We start from the raw sequence: 19,742 nt of genomic DNA, 5'->3' as shown, positions 1-19,742 counted from the left end.
GTGTGGTGCCAGGGATCAAACCACAGTCCCTGCACTTTGCCTAAGCTTGCCTAAGCAAACACTTTGGACCACTGAGCTATCTCGCAGGCCCCAAGAGAAATTAGTTTCTAAAAGATTTGAAAACGTATTATGAAATACATTAAGGGCCTGGAGTCACTGTAGTAGTTTTTTTTTTTTGTTTGTTTGTTTTGTTTTGTTTTGTTTTGCATTACATGTTTAAATTTTGATGGTTTTCCTCAGCTTGTATCCAGCATTTGTTTTAAACAGGTGTGATAAGACATGCACTCAGATATGATTATCATGAAAGAACAAGTTTTTACTGAAAGATCCCTAAAGAAAGGAGTTACCGGGCAGCATGCATGGCCACTTGGGGACAGCCAGGGTCAGTCAGAAGGCAAAGGGAGAGGGAAGAGTGGACCATATTCAGGGCTTCTCATGAGAAAGAATCAGCAAGGCAGGGTAGATGCCCTGAAATAGCTCAGGATCAAAGTTTGAGCAATTTTGGAAGGCTTTACACTGGAAGGAAAGTGCCTAGTTGTTAGGTACCTTCGCACTCTGTTCTGAAACCGTGGTTTGTACAGTTGTTTGGCCTCAAATATTCATGTAAAATGATGTCACGCTCACCCCAGTCCCGTTACCATGGTTCATCGTCCTCAAACTTACTGTTTCCACTTATGTCTCATGTATCAGGGTTTCATTAGCCAGTAGTTTTTCTAAGGACATCAGAGGTGTGATGGTCCCTGAGTTCTGACATGTTTAACAATGTTCCTTTATTCTTATGGGACAGCTTGCACAGTTATGACTCTGTAGATGTTGCTCTGCTGTATTTAGCATTGTAGAGAGGTTTGGGGCCAGCTGGCTTCTTATACCCTTTTTAGGCATCACTTTCCCCTGTAGGTGTCTTCTTTTCCCTGTGAAGGAAGTTGAAGAATAAATTCTTTAACTATCTTCTTTTTAAAAAATAGTGTATTTATTCAACTGTAAGTTCAGATTCCCTTTCAAATAAAAAAAAGGAGGTTTTTTTTTTTTTCTGTTATATCTTTGAGTATGTTCTTTGTTACATGTATTTGTTTCACTATTTCAGAGATAATGTAATCCACAGAGTAGTGAAGGGCATCTCAGCTCTGGGTCCATACATTCTGTCTCTATATACTTCAACCTTTCCTTTCTTCTTTGCATTCTTTATGATCACTTAATCTCTCCTACTCTCTTTACTTATTTAATTTGAACTATATTCCTTCATTTCCAACACTTCAGCTAGTTCTGTATTTTCCCATTTCTTGATTAGTTCTGCTGTTATCGCCTTCAATTTATTTGTTTAAATAGAAATCCTCCATCATCTCTGTATGATTCTTCTCATCCTTCTACTGATTTCTTCTTTACCTTTGTTCTTTCAAGTCCTAATTCCTCATAGAGTCAAAGCATTTGTGGTATATATTTTGCACAGGAATGCACTTTTGCGCTTTTTGATGCGTTTCTTGCAGCTCTGTTTCCACCCTGACATCTGTCTCCTACGTGTTTCCCTTTTTCCTTCCTTTCTACCTTCCTTCCTTCTTTCCTTCCTCTTTTGGCTGCGGTATTTTTGTATAATTGCCTTGTCATTTGTTTCCACTTTGTTTCTTTTTGATCTGGGCATTTCTGCTGGATTTTCTCTTTACATATATATTGTGTGGATTGATTTTCATGGACTGCTTGCTGCCTCATCTGAACTCTCTCCCTTTAGCGCTTGAGTTGAAGACTGAGTCTTTGTGTTTGGTTTTCTTTGCCACTGCTTGAATGGTGGAAAAGGGGGAAGGTCAGATAGAGCTACGAATGGTAGTATTTGCAGGATTCATTTCTTTTCTTTTCTGTAATTGTTTATAGTCCAAAAGTTGAGTTCACTATATCAAATTGGAAGAATCTCTTTATCCTGGGGTGCAAAGTACTGAGTTCTAGATTTGTTTCATCAACAGGGTGGAAGTATAGAGAAAACCTGCCTAGATATTTGTTTTCTAAACCTAACCTAAAACTTCTGAAGAGCCATTGGCTCTTCTGCCAGACAAAAGATGAATAAGATAGACAAAAATCCAAGGAATTTGGCCACTATGCGGTTTTTGGAAGTGGGGAGGGTGATAACAACTAAAATGGGGCTTTCCGTATGTGTCCTGCCACTCACTCCACCAGATGAGTCTGTTTTATCTGCTTAATTTTTACTTGATTTCCTTACTGGTAAATCCCTCCATATCATTCAGAGTAAGCAAATCTGATAGAATATTGTGCAATTGTTCTGCCTTTCCTCTCCCCTGCTCCCCAGTAAGAAAACTAAATGCCAACATGGGTAGTTCTTTCTTTCTGTCCCTTTCTTCTCTTTTGATTTGTTAGTAAGGAGGAAAGGAGAATCTTCTGTGCTAAAGCAAGCAGTGGACTCTCCTCCACAGGCTGCCTGCTTAGACCCTCCAGTCACTCTCCCTCCCGCTTCATGGATTGCATTTTTGTCAGAATTTTTCCTCTCACATCTTCCTTTCAAAGCTCATTCTTGGGCTGGCCAAATAGCTCAGCAGATTAAAGTACCTGCAAGCAGGTGCAGGGGCCGGGGGCTCGATCCCTGGGACTGCCATACTGGTCCTGCCCCTGGGGTGCACTGAGATGGCAATTGAGACTGGGTGTGGTGGTGTGCACCTGTAATCCCAGCTCTTGGGAGGCTGTAAACAGGCGGATCACTAGAGTCCGATCTAGTAGTGAGACCCTGAACACCCTGGAGACCCTTCCCCTTTCCCCCCGCAAAAAGCTCATTATTTGCAGGAAAGAGTGATGGCACCTGCTTGAAATACCAGCATTCTTAGAGGCTGAAGCAGGAAGATCAAAATTTCAACCTCAGCTCAGGCAACTCTGCGACTTAGTGACATCCTGTCTCAAAACGAAAGTTTTGGAAAGGGCTGGGGATGTAGCTCAGTGCAAAGACCCCCGGTTCAATTCCCAGTGCTACTAAAACCAAAACCACAAAAAACAAAACTCATTCTATGAGGGAGGAAGAAAAGGTAATCAGTAATGGACTCTCTACATTTATCCCTAATGCTCTTTGCCTTTTGCTAGTCATTCCTTTTAGAGAATATTGCCTTTTCACATATTTGAACACTATTCATGTATTTTAAAATTTTCCTGTTGTAATTTGGCTCCTTTTAGGAGAAGAGTACTTGGTCCTGAGGCTTTCTAATTCCAGGATCACTCTTCCAACAGCTATTTTAGCAAGACTTGGGAGCCCCAACTTGATATATATCACTTTTATTTTTTCCTTCCTGTTTTTCTTTTCTCTTTTCCTTCTGTTCCCCAATAAAGAGGATTTTTCTATGTAACACCCCCTGTATGGCTTCTACTTTATTATTAAACTTTGAATGGTTCAATCCATCATATCGAGTTCTCAGAAGTCTACCATCTAATTGGTTTGTTTCTCTGCATCTTGGGGTATGTAAATGTAGAGTGAAGTCAGAGGCAAAACAAGGCTCACCATCTGTCACATGGACATGCCAGAGAGCAATAAAGACTGAGCTCAAGACTTGACAGATAGCTCAGAGAACATCCAGCCCCCTCCTGTGTCTATGGAAGGATTTCTGTCCTGTCTCTGATGGATGGCCCTCCAGCCTTTGTTTGGATACTTTTTTTTTTCCTCTTGAGACAGGGTCTCACCATGTAGTACAGACCAGCTTTGAACTCACTATGTAGCCCAGGTTGGCCTTGAATATGCAGTGATCCTCCTGCTTTAGCCTCCCAGGCACTGGGATTACAGATGGTGTGTCCCCATGTCCAGCTCATGGGTAACTTCAATATCAGGGAACTGGTGAATGCAATTATTCTTGGGAAGCTCACAGTAGTGTAACATTCTTTACCTTGAGCCCAACTATTTCTCTTCTTTTTCTGTAGTCTCCTTGGATGAAGCTGCTGGTCACACGGTATCCAGTCTTAGTTTCATTTTGATGGTTGCCATAATTACACCTATAGTCCTGATCTCTACCTTGATCTACAATCCTCGAATGTCATTAAATCTGGAGAGTTGTTAGGTTAAAACCCACACAAGATAGTAAAACTTGGATAAGTATAAATTTCTGCATACAAGTGGAAGCCAGTCATTGTACAGAATAAGGATACCTGATTTGACTCCAATAAAAGATGAGGCTTTACTTCAGTGTAAATAAACTGTGAACCCATAGTGAAGTATAGTAAGCCTGTTCTGCACAAATAACGAATGTCAATGCCAAAGAAATTTGCTGACGTCCTCCTAGGCTGAACTTGTGAAAGAGCACGCTGGGCCTATGTGTGGCAACATACCTAGAGCGTGTGTGGTCATAAAACGGTACCTAGAGACCATAGACCATAGCTGGAATGGGCAGCTGGGAAATGTGGCTGGTGCCTGCAAAAGGGAGGCTTTTGAGAGGTCAAGGAACTGTCTTCAAATGGGAAATACTGTGGGAAAATGATACTTGGTTTGTTCTTTCTGTTATCAGAACACAGCTCTAGCACGACTGCAGGAAGAAACAAAAGACTGGTTTTTGGCTCGGGTTGTTAGTGGGCATCTACACTTCTAACTTCTGTAAAAGGTCAAATGACCTTAAGCATTGTCCTGGAAAATCCCTGTTTCTGTTCCTATCCTTAGGGTTACTGAACTAGATCTGCTAATTTCCAGGTAGTCACTGGAAGATACAACTATTTAATATATTTGAGGGAGGACAATTGGGCAAGGGACCTCCTGAGAAGCCTGCCAAATAGAAGCCTTCTGCTCCCAAACATTGTTACCAACCCCCAACCTGCCTGTAGTTACCAGAAACCAATCTGATTCCAATCACAAGATCCTGCTTTGTACTGTGAGGGCCATGGGAAAAAAGAATTTAGAGCAGGCAGGCTTGAAGTTATGCTATGCTATCTACTAGGTCTGTGATTTTGAGCAAGTTATTTAACTTGTGGAGCCTCAGATTACCTAAAGTGGGACAATTGTGTTCTAGTTCTTTGGGCCATGTGATAAAGTAAGATAGCAATTATAAATTTCCAGGCACATCACTAAGTTTGTATAAGTGTTAAAGTTCTTCCCAGCACCCTGAGGCTAGTTGCCCGTGGTATTACTGTAGTTTGAAACAGATATGCTCTAAGGAATCACTTGTGTTTTCCAGGGACCCCTTCTGAACTCTCTCCAGCTACTGAGGAGGAAGAGTCGAAGAGTGGCTTGGACGTCATGCCCAATATTTCTGATGTGCTGCTGCGAAAACTGCGGGTCCACAAGTCTCTCCCAGGAAGGTAAAATCAGAACATGGTGTGCAGAAGACCTTGTTGTGAGTGGCCCTGATAGATGCTGAGAGGGACACAGAAGAGAAAGCCTTGATTCTTGACCCTAGAAGAGCCAAAGTCCAGTGGTCCAGGAAGGGGAAATGTATCCAGAACAAAGAGTAAAGTTCAGGCTGGTGTTTCCAATTCAAAGGCCAGGTGCCGTTCAAGGGTAGCATTACGCTGGAGGACACAAAGGTCCCCAGAGGCTCATGGCAACTGAGGACGGTGAGCTTTGTGCCAGAAGATAGGGGTTTCAATCCAGGCACACCATCTATGTGTAACTGGGAAACTCAAGGTCTGAAATCTTAGAGACGGAGATGCGCAGCATTTAGAACCACGTGCAGAAGGGTTGCTTGGAAAACCCACCAGATTTCTTCCCTTCTAAAGAAAGAAAATGCCTTTGCTTTTTGAGTTTCAATCTCTTCACCTGTTCAGTAGAGGTCACAAGTGCTCCGTCATGTGAGCGAGGACTTAGGACAGCTCTAGTACATAACAGGTGCTTGATTATGAGTTAAAAGGTAAACGGCTTGCGGATTTGAGGTAGAGAGGTTGCTGTGAAGACCAGGAAATAGAGATATTGGAGTGTAACACTGGGTAGGGTGTCAAGAATACCCTCTATGCTAAGGTAGTAATCAATCTGATGATCAAATAACAAAAGAAATCCATCCACTCAAAGACTTTGGGGAATACATTTTGTCTTAGTTACTCTTCTCTCGTTGCTGGGACAAATACCCGACACTCAAAATGAAGGAAGGAAAGGTTTATTTAGCTCACAGTTACTGGAGGTTTCCGTCCATACTCAGCTGGGTCCAAGGCAGAGCAGCACAGGGCAGAAAGCAACCTTTCATGGCGGAGGCAAAGAGCAAGAGTGCAAGGGAGGGGTAGCAGCCGCTCAGGCAGCTAGCTTCTCTTCCCACCTTACATTGTAATGCAAATTACCTGCCCCAGGGTAGGGGAAGTACTCACACCTATGGGTACTTCCCAGTACTTACCCACCTATGGGTAATCCCAGCAGTACTAAAACCCATAATCCCAGCCTTGGATCACACATAATCCCAGTGGATCATGAGTTAACACAAACTCTAGAAGTCCTCACCCCATGACTGCATGAGGCTTTGGGGGGACAACTAGACACAAACCATAACACATTTCCAAACAAAAGCAATAGTACTTTCAATACTATTTCAGTACATACTGGTACTAGTACAACTTAATAACCAAATGAAAAAGACTGAGGTTACAACCTTGACCTCACCCAGAAATTAACTTAGAATGGGCTATAGATCTGAATGTAAGAGGTAATGCTATAAAGCTCTTAGAAGGAGACACAGGAATGAGTCTGTATGACCTTGGATTAGTTCATGGTTTTTTAGGTGTGACATCAAAAGCACAAACAACAAGATTTTAAAAATAAATGAATAGTTCTTCATTTAAGAATTCTTTTCGGCTGGCTCAGGTTGCCTTAAGGGCAGGTCTGGTAAGGCATGTGGAGCTGGGGATCAAACCGCAGTCCCCTGTGCCTGCCTGGGTTTGCCCAAGCCAGCCTTTAAACAACTGAGCTAACCCGCAAGCCCCCCTTGTTCTTCATTTAAAAAAGAACTGCTCTGCTGCCTTCAAGATAGTGACAGGAAACCCACAATGGGAGAAAATATTTACTAGTCATTGCTGTGATAGGGGACTTGTTTCTAGAATGTGTAAAGAATCCTTATAGCTCAATAAATAGACAACTAATTGCTCAAAATGGGTAAAGTATTTAACTAGACATTTCTTCAAAGAAGGTACATAAGTGGTCTCATGAAAAAAGTGCTCTCTCCACTTGGAAGCCCACAGCCATGACTCCCTGCTGCCTGTGCCCTCTGCATTGGAACTGGCTGGTTTAGGGACCCAGAGATAGCTCAGCAGAATAAGTGCTTCCTGCGCAAGTGCAAGGGCCTGAGTTCAATCCCCAGTTCTGCCAAAAAACAACAACAACAACAAAAAAAAAACAACAACTGGCTGGTTCTCCAGACTCTCCACCTAGATCACACCTCCCTGAGCCCTCATGGTTCTCAACATAAAAATTTAAAAGGTTGGGTGTGTTTTGTAGCAGAAAAGTAGGATGTGAGTCAATACAGTAGAAAAATAAGTTCGATAAAATATAAAAATATGTAAATTTCCTAACATTCAAAGAAATCCAGGACTGCTTAGGCAGAGTGCAGTGGCCAGGGTTTGATCCCTGAAGTGCCGTGCTGGCCCCTCCCCCAGACCACACTGAGACCAGGGCTGAGACTGGGTGTGGTGGCACGCACCTGTAATCCCAGCTCTTGGGAGGCTGAGCATAGGTGGACACTGCAAGTCCAATCTACATAGTGAGACTCTGTAGACCCTGTCCTAAAATACAAAAAACCAAACAAAACCAAACAAAACAAAAACCCCAGTAATCAAGGTACACTCAGTGGCTTTGATAAACCAGTGAGACAATATGTGTTGTATGTTCTGTGTGACCATAGAGTCGTGGGCGTTCAGAGGAAAGGGCCCTCTGGGTGTGGCTGGGACAGGAATTATAAGCAGTGAACATCTTTGTGACTGTTTACCCCGTGTTCTGTTCCCTCCTGCTTTTGTAGCTGGGGGGTCTTGTCACCTCATCCTGACAGGAAGGGCTCACAGTCCCCTTCCAGAGCTGGCTGACCCCACCTTTGCTCCCAAGGTCCCTCCGCACCCGTGAAAGGGAGGAAGCCGGGTTTCCTGAAAAGCTTGTTGATGGGATGCGCCCATGACTCTGGCTGGACCCCTCCCAGTCTTCCCACCCAGCACAGGAAAGGGCCTGTGTGTTATTTACATTATCTGGGGCCAGCCTTAGTTACCAGCGAGAGTAGTGGTGGTGACAGCCACCCTGAGTGAGCATGCAGATAAAGGGACTGCTCACTGGGGACAGCTGTGGGAACTGTGCACAATGAGGCGCCCTCGGAAGGGCACTAGGTGCCAGGTGGGACGCTGATGCCAGTCTGCTGCCAGACACTGGAGGTCTCACTGTGTAAAGCAGCTCCAGCCCGCTCTCCTATTTTTATTTTCCAACCCACACAGGCCTTTGTCACAGCCTTCAGTTAGGGGAGGTCGGCCTTTGCAGACCTTCACGGCCCCAGAAGCCTACGGTGGGAACTCAGATGTGTGGGAGGGCTGTGAATTACACGTGCATACTGTTTTCTTAATAAAACTCACAGCCTTCTGAATTAATAATAATAATAATAGCTAGTATTACCCAGGTGCCTCCTGAATGTGATGTCACGCATTTGCCCCTTAGTATACATGAGGAATTGATTCCAGGACCCACCGCTCTCTGTGAAGACCAAAATCCCCCAATGCACAAGTTCCTTGTATAAAACGACATGCTATGCACCTGACCCACATTTGTCATCCCCTGGACTCGGCATCTTCTCTAGGTGACTTATAATACCAATGCGATGTAAATAGCAGTTACACTGTAATGTTCAGAGAATATTACCCCACCAAAGGCTGTACATGTTCAGTATAAACACAAATTATTAGGGCCAGCCAAATAACTCCATGGATTAAAGCACCTGCAAGCAGGCACAGGGGCTGGGGGTTCAATCCCCAGGCCTGCCCTTCCGGCCCCACCCCATGGGGCATGCTGAGATGGTGAGTGAGACTGGGTGTGGTGGTGCACGCCTGTAATCCCAGCACTTGGGAGGCTGTAAAGAGGAGAATCACTATGAGTCCAACCTTGTAGTAAGACCCTGAGCACCCTGTAGACCCTTCCCTAAAATTAAAAAAAAAAAGCCAAAAACAAAGCCCCACAAATTATTTTGTGCATTGGTTGAATTCAGGAAAGTGGAACTCACAGATATGGAGGCTGCACCATATTTATACACATCTATATTCATATATGTATATATATATATATATGGCTTGGTTGAAAAATACAGAGAATGTTTACATAACATGTACTACCCTGAAAGACTTACTGTTATGAATCGCCCTCAGTGAATCCCTTTCTTTTCAAGCATACCCTATCTGTTTTGGCACTTTATGAAGTGCTTCCAGAAGCCTTTTTGTGTCTTTAATTGTGCTGCCGTGGCCACCTTGGTGTCCTGAATCAATTCGAAACGTTTATCTTTCAAGTCATTTTGACTTTGGGGAAGAGCCGGACGTCAAATGGTGCGAGATCTGGTGAGCAGGGCAGACCAAGGACAGCGTGACGTTTTCAGGCGCCTGCCTTGCTGTTGGACGGCGCTCTGCAGCGGCATTCATACAGGCCTTTCGGAACTGCTTCTGAAAGTGGCAAGGACGATCAGACAGAGTGTTTAAAGAGGGGGTATTTTTGAGGAAATTAACAGCAATGTGGCATTTACTGTAATGTTTTATTTAAACACTTGTGCTACATTTCCATCCTACTTTGTATATATGTACACACATTCCTTGTAAGATTTCTGTAAGGCAGGTGATGTAATTCCCATTTTACAGACAAGCAAGCTGAGGCTTCGATTAGATAACTTCTCTAACCTTAGAGGTGGTGGTGACACTGCCGGATGGAGGGCTGAGCTCAGGATCTGTGCTTTCTGCTGGGTGCCTCAGTAAGGGTCAGAACCCCACAGATGGCAGGACGTGCCAAGGCGACTGCGCACTGTTTCTACCTCACGAGGGCCATTCCTGCAGGCCCCTCTTGGTGCATTCAGTGGCTCAGATAACATTGACACGTGTGTTTTCTCTCCTCCACAGCGCCCCTCCACTCACTGAAAAGGAAGTTGAGGTAAGAGGCTTGAGCGCTTAAGCAACGTCATGTGTGCTTACCTGGGCTTGTCAAAACCTTCCTTTCTCCCGGCTCTGGACCCAACATCTTTCCACAAAAACGAGAACAAGCGATTGTGGTGTAATATGAACATTCTTGCCCAGCCCTACGGAGCCACCAAGATTCCCACTCCCACCTCAGTTCACAGGAGTGCTCAAATTTGGTCAGATATGAGAAGGTAGCTGGAAACCCCGCGCTCCTTCCAGGGTCACCTGTGTTCTTTAAATGTGTGAATTAGATGTACAAACTCAGCTGGGAGGCTGAAGAACCATACTCAGTTTATTTCAAACTTATTAAGAGTCTCAGATTTCAAGTTGCAGTCTCTGGCCGAGAGGGCCGAGGCACCGGCCTTCAGAGGGTCTCGGCTGCAGAAAGCTGTCCATTTGACAGCCAGATGCCAGCAGCGCAGCCCCTCCATGTGACCAGTAGTGCTTTGGGGCTTCCTTGCCCCCGTGGGGCTCACTTGGTCTCATTCTGGAAAAGGTGTGGACAGAAAAAGAAAATGTATTAGAGGCAAGACAGCAAAAAACGACATGATCACTGTCCACAGAAGACGGACGCTGTCGGATGTCTACTGCCGACCGCAGCGGTAGACATCTGTGCACTAGATATTGTGTGCATGGTTCCAACGCTCACGGCCCCCCTTCAGCCCATCCTCCCGTCAGCCCTGAAAAGCGGGTAGGGCAGGTCTCACAGCAAAGGAGAAAACTGGGTGTTTCAATAACTTACTGTAAGTTCAGTACTTTGCAAAACCAAGACTCGGAGCCACATGTTCTGGTTGAATTCAGGAGTCTCTGTGTTAAGTGACCCAGGTTGAGGGCACTAAGCAGTAGACATGAGTCATAGACCTGACTGATGTGGGGCAGGAGGGAGCATCCCCACCATGGGACTGTGAGCTCAAAGCCCACTCTGACGTTGGTGGACATGGGCCGGGGGTGATCCGCTTATGGCCAGGTCCTTCCTCAGAGGTGACTAGACACGGTCAGCTCTCAGCATACCGACCTTTGGAATCAGAGAGGCCAAAGGCAAGTCCTGGGTCTGCTCTTACCTGTCATCTTGAATGACCTCTCTGGCCTCAGTTTCTTTACCCATAAAATAGAACAGTTGCTATGGGATTAAAGGAGGTAAGGTGTGTAAAATCCACAGTGGTGTAGGCAAGTAGGAAGTGATCGATAAGGAGTAGTTTTCATATTGATATTACCATTGCCATGGGATCTGATCAGTGACTCTGGCGCTGTCTGGAGATGTCTGTCTGTGGTGGTCATGTCACATGGACCTCAGGCACGCAGGCAGAGCGCGGAAGCACACACTATAAATCTGCTACCGCTGCGCTCAGGCACAGCAGATAAAGGCTGTGTAACTGAAGGCCTTTCCTTTTTTCCTTCCTGTATAGAGTCCATCTCTTTATTTCTCCTCTCTAGTAGTTTCCTATTAGTCCAAAAAATTTCATGTTTGGTCAATACCTTTTAAAAATTCATTCATGAATGAAACACTACATTTTTTGATAAGGAATATTTATTCCACAAAGCTTTTCCTGATCATAGCTGGCCTTATTTAATCCCCTGGCAGCCACTTAAAGCTGCTATGGATGTGAGATTTGAAATACTCAGGCTAGGTGCTGGTTGAAGCTCAATAGAAGTCAACAAGGCTTAATCATAAAATGGGGTTTATTTAAAGACAAAGATCTCATGCAAAATCTCATCATTCATCCCAATGGCTTATACAATCAACTTCACTTCCTTGAGTTTTAACACAAATATAGGATGTAATTTTCTTAGGAGTGTAATTCCCTTATTATGATTTGAAATCCAGGGGAAAACAGAGTGTAATTCTCTTGTTATGATTTGGTAAAATGCGTTTGGTCTTCTGGTCTTCGGGAGGACCTAGCACAGACCTCGGGTCACTATTCCCGTGTTTTGTGTGCTTTATGCTGTGGAGTGAGTTTTGCTTGTATATGGCAGCTTTGGTGCCTGCGACTCTTGTAAAATGTCCAGCCAAGAGGCACATGGCTGCCCTGTCCCCTTCAATACCTAGCACTTCTCCCACACTCTTGTTCCCAACAGAACGTGTTTGTACAACTGTCCTTGGCCTTTAGAAATGACAGCTATACCCTGGAATCTAGAATTAACCAGGCTGAAAGAGAACGCAACCTGACCGAGGAGGATACCGAGAAGGAACTGGAAAATTTCAAAGCTTCCATTACGGTAACGGCTGTCTCCAAGGGCCATGCCAAGGTCATGCTCCTCTCAGTCACCACTGGAGTGTCCTGAAATGAGAACTGGGGCCGGGCCTGACAGAGTTTTCCTCAGAGAGCTGGGAAGAGCCGAGGCAGAGATTCTGAAGGCCATCACTCCACAGCTGTGGGAGAAGCCTATGAGCTTCTCCGGAGGGGGCTGGGTGGCCTGCACGTGACTTCTGCATTCAGGTCAGCCAGGTGTAGTGTGTCCACCCTGGCCTCCCCAACCCCAAGAAGATGCTGTGACCCAGGCCCTGCAGAGGCCCCTTCTCTCAGCCATGATGAGGTCTAGGGCTTGTCTCATGAAAGCCAGGTCCAGACTTGGTTGGTGTTTTAGCCAGTTCAGGCTGCTGTAACAGAGCACCGTGGACTAGGGGGGCAGAAGCAGCACATGTGCATTTCTCACAGTTCTGGAGACTGGAAGTCCAAGGTGAGGGTGCCAGGGCATTCAGGTGCTAGTGAATGCTTCAGGTTTGTAGTTTGCCAGTGTCCCATTATATCCCAAGGTGGCAGAAAGAGGGCAAGAGAGCTCTCTGGGGCTCCTTTCAGAATTCCATTCCCAGGGACCCACCTTCACGACCCGAGGTTACATGGAGTCTCCACTTCCCTAAACTCTAGCCTTAGGAATTAGGCCCTCAGCATGTGTTGAGGGGAGCACAGACCCTGGGTGGTGGCCCTGTGTGAGGGCCCTGGGAGACACTCCTTCCTGCTGTTTAGTCTACAGCATCACTGTGGAACCACTGTGAGCACCGTGAGACCTACCAGAAGCTGCTGGAGGACATCGTGGTCCTGCATCGCCTGGCTGCCCGCCTCTCCAGCCGGGCTGAGGTGGTTGGGGCTGTCCGCCAGGTAAGCTCCGCCCCCAGCCTCACTGTTCTATTCTGCCTCCACCTGACTAGTAGGGTGACATGAGCAGGGACCACTGTAGGCCCCACCCAGTGACAGCTGGCTCTGGGCCAGGGTCTAGGGTAGGTTATTGAGGTACTGTTCAGAGTATTTTGGTGGCCTACTAAACCTCTGGGTTACTTCTTTGCAAAGGCATTGTGTGAACACATAAATTTACAGGGTTCTGTGTATTGTCTTCCTTTCTTGATATTTCTAAGTGTGTTGGCTTTAGAGTGCTATAAGAAAGAAACACGTTTAGCTTTACCTGTGTATTTCCAAAGTGCATCTGGCTAGAGAACCCTACCCTCCTCCTTTCTTTTTCCTTCTTTCTTTCTTTCTTTCCTTCCTTCCTTTCTTTTTTTTCTTCCTAAGACATCCATTCACCTCCCATGGAATTAGTGCTGGGCAAAATGTGCTTTAGGAAAATGGCTTTGTTTCATTAAATCTATTCAGTAATCTTATAAAGTAACTATCTTTTTCTCCCAAATGAAGATAGAAAGTTCCAGAAAGGGACCAGAAAAGATTGAGCATCCCTAGCCTGATATCCTAAATATTCCACATTTTTGAATATGTAAATGATGCTACAAGCAGACATTTCCACACTCAACTTCATGAAAAATATAATCCCAAATACAAAACATTTGTGGTCCTAAGAATTTTGGATAAGAAATACAGAATCCATAATAGCATTAGCGAACGGCAAAGCTAGGCTGCAGGCCCACGTCACACCCTCTCTTGGCCCCTTTGAAGTCCTGAAGTGTAGTGCTTCAGCAGGGTGCTGTGGGCCGTGCTGCCAGCTTCCCATCCTGACTCTACCCTTCCACTATGGATGACCTTGGGCCAGTTGCTCCCTTGGCTGTAAAATGAAGATGGTTTAGTTGTCTACATAGGGTGTTAGAAATACTTGCAAAAGGGACCTGGGAGATGGCTCAGTGGAATAAGCACTTCCCTGGCAAGTGCAAGGGTCTGAGTTCAAGTCCTGGTTCCGAAAAAAAAAAAAATTACTTGCAAAGCACTTTGATGTCATTATCTGTGTTGCTGTTATTAATCATGGACCCGTGTCCTGCTGCACTGGTCTGGTCCCGTCTGTCCTGGGTTCTCTCACTACCACCAGTCTCTCTCTCTTTGGTCCTAGCTCTGCTCATGACCTGATCGTGTCCCCTCATTACTTTAAGACATGCAATGGCTCCCCTTTCTCTTCACAAAAAGTCCAAATTCCTCATCTAACGTTCAAAACCTTTTACAACTCAGTCCTAACCCACGTGTTCTTATGAACAAACTCAGCTGCTTGCTGATTCCTACATAAGTAGGGTGACCGCTCTGTTTTGTTTTGCCGGACAGCCCTGCCAGTGCCCATTGTCCCAGCAATGTGTATTGGTGCCACCTTTCACTCTCCCAGGGATTTCTGTCGGGAGGATAAATACTCACTTACATACAAGGAGGGAGGGAGGCCCTGCTTCTCGGAGTCCCCCAGCCAAGATTCCATTGGCCCCTCCTGCCCTTGTCCTTGTGCCCACAACCTGCCCACACCCTGTGTGCACAGTCCCACCCCTTTTGCACAGAGCCTCTGCTGCCATTCTTGGAAAGCACAGCAAAGTCTCCTCCTCTGTTCTTCTACTTGGTCACAGGTGCCCAAGTCCAACCCTTCAGCTCATATGGTGAGCAGGGTCACATTGGTTGGGTCCCTCCGTCTTCTCCATTCTCAGAGCCTATACTCTGGCTCAGAGCAGCGCATGGCACTGATCCTTTTACTGCAAACCCCCCTCCCCCCGCACACTCCCACCCAGGCTCTCTTTCCCTGTAGGAGAAGCGCATGTCAAAAGCGACAGAAGTGATGATGCAGTATGTAGAGAATCTGAAGAGAACATATGAGAAGGACCACGCAGAGCTCATGGAGTTTAAGAAACTTGCGAATCAGAATTCAAGCCGCAGTTGCGGCCCCTCTGGTAAGGAACTTGACTTTGGCCTCTGTCTTGGTCCAGCTGTGCAGGGCACCAATGGCTCTCAGCCCTGGAACCTGCTTTGGGTTCAGTCATTCCCTTCCTCTACCCATGCAACCCACAGGGCCCTCACAGCAGCTGTTCCAGGGGGCCTTGAGGTCTGGCAGCAGGAATTATGAGTAGCCCCAGAGTGATCTCTTGGCTTCCAACACAGCCCACCAGTGACTGATCAAAGCCCACAGCAGGCAAGAGCTCCCTCTTTGTGAGGGAACCTCAGCCCCCGCCAAGGCTTTGTGCTTTGGGAACTCTCGCCCTGCTTTAGATAGCACATGGCAGAGCATTGGAACTGTATTCTGGAAAGCATTAGGTATCCAACCTAGGAACAGGCATAATCGTATATATAGTTTAAGAAAGTTTCCTCCAACGGCAGCAGGTCAGTGACATTACCAGAACAAGCCAGAGTCACAAAGCCCCGTGGAGAAACTATTGCAACAGCCCATGTGAGGGTGACACTTGGGGGTGGGAAGCGAGAGGCTGGCTAGGAGATAGTATTGAGTAGTCTAAGTTTCATACAAGCTGCTCTAAGGTTACCGAGGAGCGTCTGCTTAATTCTGCATACAGGAGTCAAGGAAGGCTTCGCGGAGGGGTGGTAGCTGGCCGTCTACTACTTTACAGTATAAATAGCAGCTCTACAGCCACGAGGTGCAGGCTTATCCCAGGTAGAAGAAACAGGCATAGAGATTGGTTCTAAAAAGAAGACAAAAGGGTCTGATGTTGCTGCAATCCAGGGATGTGATGGGTTGGAGATGAGACTCAGTAGCCCAGGGTCACCTGCCAGGAGATGCTAACAATGCAGGCCTTTGTGCTCCCGATGCAAGGAAGTCGCTGGTGAGTTCACATCACAGGGCATGCCCAGATTTTATTTTTAGAAGAGCACTGTGACTTCAGGGGGCACCGTGCTAGAGGAGCACACAGGGTGAAGTAGGGAAGACGGGGAAGGAAGCGCTCGCTCGGTCCAGGAGAGGGATGACGGCCCTGGGGGCCAGGCAGGATCTTTCCTCGGACTCTGCCAGGGTTTGCACTCTTGTCAATGAGAGTGGCTCACCAAGGAATGGGCCTTTGTACATCAGGAATCTCTGTGAAATGCAAACATCCGCATTACCAAGAGCAGGAAGAGAGAAAGCATAACAGATGGAGAAGGCTTTATAAACAGGAGGTTTCACAAGTTTCCTGAGGAGTATCAGGGACACTTCCAAAAGTCCAAAGGCACTGTGCGCATGCTTCAGGTTGTCTGCTTTGGGTCTCAGCAGCAAGGATCCAGAACATGGGCATCTGGGCTTCTGACGTACTGCTCTTGGCCAGCGTTGGACTCTACACAGAGGTGTCGCCACGGAAATTCTAGTATGTACATTCTCATGTTATTGCCCTGCAAGATTCGAGGTCTCCTGAGAACCGCCTTTCCAAGATTTATGGGATGTGCACTTACCTGGGAGTCTCATTCACTGGCTCTACAGACATTTACTGAACTTTTTTGGTACGCCTCACACGACAGGGGAGCATAGGGTCGCAGGGCACACTGCCCCACAGTCTGTGGAAGGTCAGGGCAGCGCAGCCAGTGCTCAGACGTAGGTGTGGGGTATGGTACGGAGCCCCGCGGCCCTTCTAACCACCCCTTTTTTTGGTTTGTTTTTGTATGTTAGGGAAGGGCCTACAGGGTATTCAGGGTCTCACTACTAGATCAGACTCATAGTGGTCCACCTGTTTACAGCCTCCCAAGAGCTGGGATTACAGGGGCGCACCACCACGCCCAGTCTATCCATGGCCCTTCTGAGAGGATAAGAAAATGCATACAGGGCCGGCAAGACAGCTCAGGGGACTAAGTTCTTGCTTAGGGACCAGTGTTCGATTCCCAGTCCCACATGCTGCACCAGCTCCACCTCCGGGATGTGCTGAGCCAGAGACCAAGTCTAGGTGTGGTGGCACAGGCCTGTAATCCCAGCACTGGGGAGGCTGAAAACAGGCGAATCACTATGAGTCTGAGTTGTACAGTGAGACCCTGTACCAAATACATAAATAGAAAGAAAGAAAGAAAGAAAGAAAGACAGAAAGACAGACAGAAAGAAAGAAAATGCAAACACCAGCAAAAGACATGACATCTGAGTCTTAACTGGTGAATAAATGGCTGTCGGATGTTGGACTTCACTTCAGATATTTTTCCCAAGCCATAGCTTTACCTGGGCTGGTGCAGAGGGGGCAGTAAATCCCAGACAGGAGACCCATGAGAAGTGCTACGGTCATTTCATAATCGTGCTTGCTTTTTAGGCCCTGGCATGACTTCTGGCAATCTTTGTCTGTGGTTGAGACTGGGATGACCACAGTGAAATAAAACATTCCTGACTCCAAAAAATCAGAGGCTTTTTTTTTTTTTTTTTTTTTTTGGTACCAGGGATTGAACTGGGGACCTTGTGCTTGCCAGGCAGGCACTTACATCGCTGAGCTGTATTCCTGATCCAAGATACATATTCCTTTTTTTTTTTTTTTTACTTCATCTCACAAGTGACATTAACTTATACTGCTGCTTCCCTTTTGATTCAACAAATCAATGCAACAGCTTTTTTTTTTTTTTTTTGTGGTATTGGAGATTGAACTCAGCAAGTACCTTGCACTTGCCAGGCAAGCACTTATTCTACTGAGCCATCTCCCCAGCAAGATACATATTGCTAAAAGCCTCTTTTTGTCTGGCTTCTCCTTCACTACCTTCTGCCCACCATGACTGTTTTCCTCTGCCAAGCTACCCCGCCTTGGAGCCAGACAATGTGGACTGAGACTTTTACACACTGAGCTAAATAAACCTTTCCTCCTTTGAGAAGAAGAAACACAAACTTTTTAAAAGTAAATATGCAATATGCTAATTATCTACATTTTAGATTATTCTTTAAAGTAGATTTCTAGAAATATAGATACTAGTTCGAGAATATAAGGCTCTTAAAGCAAGATATTTTCAAATAATTTATTTGTATTTTCATTGAATGGGTTACAATGATGTTGAATTCATTGAGTTATAGATATAATTCTTGTTCTTTTAAAAATATTTATGAGTTTGGAAGTTAAAAGTTATTTTATCTCATAATTTTAATTTTTATTTCTTTGCCTTTCTAAATATTTATTAAACATTCATTTATACTTCTGTAAATACTCTAATTCTGACCTTTGACCCCTTGTAAGACTGGTATTTTGTTAAATGGTTTGAATTCTTCAATATAAAAATTATTTTCTGGTTTTGCTATTTTGGCTGACTGGAGAACTTGCAGCCACTTTCACCATAAATACTCAGAAATCTTTGTTGGACAAAATAAAGCAAGTACTTTAAAAGAACAGCTGAATCTACAAGAAAAGAAATCGAAATACCCAGATACGAGGAAGGAAAAGAGAACTGAAACCAAGCTGATCCTGCAGCTTCCTTGGAGGCAAAATCTATCATCCGGGGGCTCGGTTATTGGGGGCTGAGTATTTGCATCCCATGCTCCTGGGGACAAGAGCTTGAACACTCAACACAGAATCAACCCTGAGATTTACACAGAAAGCTGGGCTCTTCCAAGGATAGAATCTTTAAACAGAATTTGGACAAAGCACAGTCACCAACTACAGGAGAAATGGGAAAGTTGTTTGTTGTAGCCTGTGCTCTAGTAAGAAAAAAAAAAAAGTTCTTCTTCCTCATAGGAAAAGTATGTGCCCCAAATGACAGCCAGGATGGTGCAATATGCAGAGAATCTGAAAGAACAGCAGGATGGAGCCTTTAGGACATTGTCAGCCACCCCAGAGAGACACACCCTGCACCCCTGACAACCAGGGTCCCTTTGGATAAAGCTTTGTGGGAGACACAAAATACACAAAACAGTCCACCATGAACAGCAAAAATCATCAGACCTGTTAGACAACAGGACCGTATCTTAAGCATGTCCCCCAAAACTTGATTTTTAAAAAAGGATACATCAAAAATGTTTGAAAGCATGAAAGAACGGATGGAAAACAGGAAAGTGAAAAGAATACAAAATAGGATAAAATGACTTGTGGAAATGAAATAACTACACATGCACGAAAAACTCAGTAGCGCAGGTGTAGAAGTTCCGTGGAGGAGGCAGTTCCTCAGTATTCCGGATCCGCTCCCTCTGGGAACATTTCTCTAGCTCCTCGGCTTTGGTGACTGAGGTGTGCCGTAGCTGAGCTGGGCTTCTCAGAAAGTACTGTGTACTTTTCTCTTCCTTTCTCCTGACCCAACAACCATCCCTGCTTTAAAATCCTAGAAAAAGACATTTGACCAGAAGATAGATTTGGAACTCTTACCCGAAATGCAGTTTCGGGTACAGTGGATACAGTGACTAAAAAACTAAAGAAACATTATTAGACATATGATATAGAAAAAGTCTGCCACCCATTTGTTAGATAGTCTACAAGGAGAAGAAAATTAAAGGCAAAATATTTTAAGAAAGAGTAGCTGAGGATTTTCCTAGAATAAAGACCTAAATCACTGAATTCATAGAACCTCATGAAAAGCAAAAACACATGAAAGAAGAACTTCAGAAGAGCAAAGACAAAGAGAAAA

General features: G+C 45.3%; 1 protein-coding gene across 7 annotated transcripts in view; it reads left to right on the top strand.

Annotated features, from left to right (window-relative positions):
- Nucleotides 1-19,742, top strand: part of Mrvi1 (murine retrovirus integration site 1 homolog) — a 122,394-nt gene that overhangs the window by 80,913 nt on the left and 21,739 nt on the right. For all 7 annotated transcript variants that reach the window (XM_023719355.1, XM_023719354.1, XM_023719353.1 and 4 more), the window contains 5 exons: nt 5,139-5,262; nt 10,009-10,039; nt 12,142-12,282; nt 13,032-13,163; nt 15,004-15,145. In XM_023719355.1, the coding sequence (XP_023575123.1) occupies nt 5,139-5,262; nt 10,009-10,039; nt 12,142-12,282; nt 13,032-13,163; nt 15,004-15,145 (570 nt within the window). The remainder of the gene's footprint in view (nt 1-5,138; nt 5,263-10,008; nt 10,040-12,141; nt 12,283-13,031; nt 13,164-15,003; nt 15,146-19,742) is intronic.

The sequence above is a fragment of the Octodon degus genome, unplaced genomic scaffold, assembly GCF_000260255.1.
Source record: "Octodon degus isolate 3935 unplaced genomic scaffold, OctDeg1.0 scaffold00067, whole genome shotgun sequence".
Classification (NCBI taxonomy): domain Eukaryota; kingdom Metazoa; phylum Chordata; class Mammalia; order Rodentia; family Octodontidae; genus Octodon; species Octodon degus.
This window is presented reverse-complemented; position numbering and strand designations above follow the sequence as displayed.